The sequence below is a fragment of the Trifolium pratense genome, linkage group LG4 (genome assembly GCF_020283565.1).
Source record: "Trifolium pratense cultivar HEN17-A07 linkage group LG4, ARS_RC_1.1, whole genome shotgun sequence".
Classification (NCBI taxonomy): domain Eukaryota; kingdom Viridiplantae; phylum Streptophyta; class Magnoliopsida; order Fabales; family Fabaceae; genus Trifolium; species Trifolium pratense.
The window spans coordinates 18,971,815-18,974,910 of NC_060062.1; the positions used below are offsets into that span (position 1 = coordinate 18,971,815).

Consider the following 3,096-nt stretch of genomic DNA (forward strand, 5'->3'; position numbering starts at 1 on the left):
AAAAGGTCCTTCGATAATACCTCCAGAATCTGATTTTGGACGGTTGCTAACCGCTTAATTGTGCATAAACATCAATCATGATTTGCCTCATTTCAACATCATGAACAGAGTAGGGTGGAAAGTTTAGGTGAAGGCTAACTATCTTTTTTTGGATGTTAAAAGTTTAGGTGAAACGAACGTAAATTCATACTCTAAACGAATGTAAGTTCAACTAAACTCATACAGCTGCTATCTTTTTTTTGGTGTTAAAGTTTAGGTTGGGTTTGAGATCAAAGCAGACCTCAAAGTTTAGCAGAAGTTGAACTTATGTTCGTTGAGAGTATGAGTTAACTTTTGTACCAACTGAATTAACTCTGTAACTATTTTATAGTAATAAAGAAATGCATATATTGACAATAATCTAATCAAACATACTCATGTTACACCAAAGCCATGTGTGATTTCAATGGTTGAGATGAATATGTTATTTAGGGATATATATTTTCATAAATAATTATTCCACATACACACACTAGTAATATTTAACAGCAAATTCAATTGTAGTCACCCATCAGAAACACTGTCTTGGATCAATCTGCTGCAACATATTATTCAATTTATTCCAATATACCCAATTTATTTACATGCACAAGCTAAGCTTTTATTATAATCTCTTAAGCTATTTTATAGTGATAAATTTGGACGTTCTCCGCTTTTTTCTTCTGGAAATTGCTACTCTTTCTGTTGACAAGAAACTTGCCCCAATTGTAAGGTCTATATTTTGAAGGGTTTTCATCATTTATCAGCTCTTCCAAAGGCTTGACTTCAGTATCATGTGCAGGGAAGAAAAAGAAAGGAATTGAAAACCTTTCTCTTTGAGAGTTAACCATTACTCTATGTTCCACACTCTCATATGCGTCATTGCTCCAAACCTGCACAACAAAACAATTTAAATAATAAAAATAAGAAATAAAAAAAATGTAGCATAGACACTTCCGATCGAAGATGTGTTTGGTGCCTGATACGTGTTAGTATCCAATAATGACATGATATCAATGTGTTAATGTCGTGTTTGGTGTATGTATCAATGATTCATAAAAAAGCAATGTCGTATGACTTAGGCCAAAAGTACCTGAATGATATCACCAACGTTAATAATGTAAGCATCCGGAGTAGGTTTCACAAGAACCCACTCTTGATCTGATTTACGCTTCACTTCAAGTCCTCCAACCTCATCTTGGGCAAGAATAGTTAAGGCACCAGCATCTTTGTGTCGTCCGACGCCAAGAGCTAGGTGAGGATAAGGGCATGGAGGATAGTGATTGAATCTAATAAAGCTAGTTTGAAGTTTGAAGAATTTTTCAAACCTCTTTGCTTCAAGTCCTAAGCTCAAAGCTATTAGCTCCAGCAACTTATAGGCCAACTTTTCCATCTCTTCAAGATACTCTTCAACTATAGCCCTGCTCATGTTGACATAAATTTTAATCACAATTTGCACAACACCCATCAAATTGAGTATCAATCTACCTTTGAATATTCTAAATGATTCAAACAAAAAGAACACTACCTTTTTCAAATGAGATTATTAACTTTTTAAGTATCTATCTTATAATTTGGATACTCAACTATAAAATCGGCCGTAAGGTGAGAGATGTCCAACTTTATATCTTTTTAGGCCATATCACATATTCTTAATCCACCCTAGTCATACACTCTAGTCATACACTAGACATCCGGTGCGTGACCAAAGTGACTCAATAACTATGAAGCACCGACTCCGACACAGACACTGCTAATGTAAAAAACATAGGACACCGACGCAAATTAAACCAACATTTAAGGCAAACTCTAACATTTACCGACAAATTCGACTCAGAAGGTATTGAATGCTCATCCAATCTCTTAACTTGTAACTAAGTTGTACACACTAATGAATAATTAATTAGTAATAATTGAAGATGAAATAATAAGTACCTGAATTGTGGAGGATATGGAGGGGAAGGATTAGACCATTGAATAACTTGATGATCATCTTCATCAGAATTCAGAGGAACAAAAGTAGGATCTTGAGAAAGAAAATCAAACACTTCTTTCCAATCCCTAACATTCTTGGTATGCTCTGTATCATAATAACCAGTTGGATTAATCTCATCTCTCGCAACTTTCTTCTTATCCTCCAAACTCTGAGCAAAAAACAATCTAGAAGCTTCCTCAAGTCTCTGTCTAAGACTCAAAGGAACACCATGGTTTGTAACTTGAAAGAATCCCCACTCTTTGGATGCACTTCCAATTTCCTTCACTAAGGCATCAACAGCAGATTGATCTGGAACATCATGGTTGAATATTGGTGAGAGGTCAATTTCGGGAATTCCTTTGGCTTCGATTATGGAGAGTTTTGGTCTGTGTTCTTGTTCTTGAACAAAAGCTGGGTCTACTTCTCCCATGGTTGTTCTGTTGTTAGTGTTTGTAAAATCAATGTTGAAGATGGGTTTTGTTGTGTGTTCTCTTATATATTTAAGAGGTTGTTTCAAAAACATGACAAAAAAAGAGACGCAAGGAAATACGTAGATATTGTAAAGCAGAATCAATATAGTCGGCACATTTTATTATATACATTGAATCTGGACTAGTTTTAGCATATACTATGTTACTACTTTTTTTCTGGTGCATATTATATATGTACTCGTCACTCGTGATAAGTTTTATGGACAAATAAATTTAGCGTATGTTTGGTTTCAATTCTGGAGCAGTCAGAATTAATTCTAGACCCGTAGAATTGATTCTGGCTTGTTTGGTTTCTCAAAAGTAGAATTGATTCTGCCTCCAGAATTGATTCTATTTGAAGCTAGAAATTGTAGTTTCTCATTCTAAAATTGATTTTTACACTCAAATTTTTTGTTCAACTCACTTTTGTATGAATATATACAAACATAAATCAATTCTATCAAACTCAATTCTATCAAAATCAATTCTGTCAAACTTAATTATGTCAAAATCAATTTTGTCCACCGCGAAACCAAACACATACTTACATACTTAATCTCCCATGTGGGACTGAGAGCTTTCCAAATACTCTTTTACTCGCACCCTTTTTCAAAAAACAAATTTAACAGATTT

At 34.3% G+C, this 3,096-nt stretch overlaps 1 protein-coding gene across 1 annotated transcript; it reads right to left on the bottom strand.

Moving 5' to 3' along the window:
* Positions 1-564: 564 nt before the first annotated feature.
* On the bottom strand, positions 565-2,623 carry LOC123924239 (protein DMR6-LIKE OXYGENASE 1-like). The gene is made up of 3 exons (XM_045977064.1): positions 1,954-2,623; positions 1,112-1,439; positions 565-911 (listed from the first exon to the last, which is right to left on the bottom strand). Exons 1-3 carry the CDS (start codon positions 2,514-2,516, stop codon positions 654-656), a joined length of 1,149 nt encoding a protein of 382 aa, XP_045833020.1. The 5' UTR covers positions 2,517-2,623; the 3' UTR covers positions 565-653.
* Positions 2,624-3,096: the final 473 nt, after the last annotated feature.

What these genes read in the sequence shown, in the direction of transcription:
- LOC123924239 (XM_045977064.1), bottom strand. Translation starts at nt 2,516, where the DNA reads ATGTTTTTGAAACAACCTCTTAAATATATAAGAGAACACACAACAAAA. An exon ending in CCATATCCTCCACAATTCAG is followed by an intron (nt 1,440 to 1,953) that starts GTACTTATTATT and finishes CAACATGAGCAG; the next exon opens with GGCTATAGTTGAAGAGTATC. An exon ending in ACGTTGGTGATATCATTCAG is followed by an intron (nt 912 to 1,111) that starts GTACTTTTGGCC and finishes TTTGTTGTGCAG; the next exon opens with GTTTGGAGCAATGACGCATA.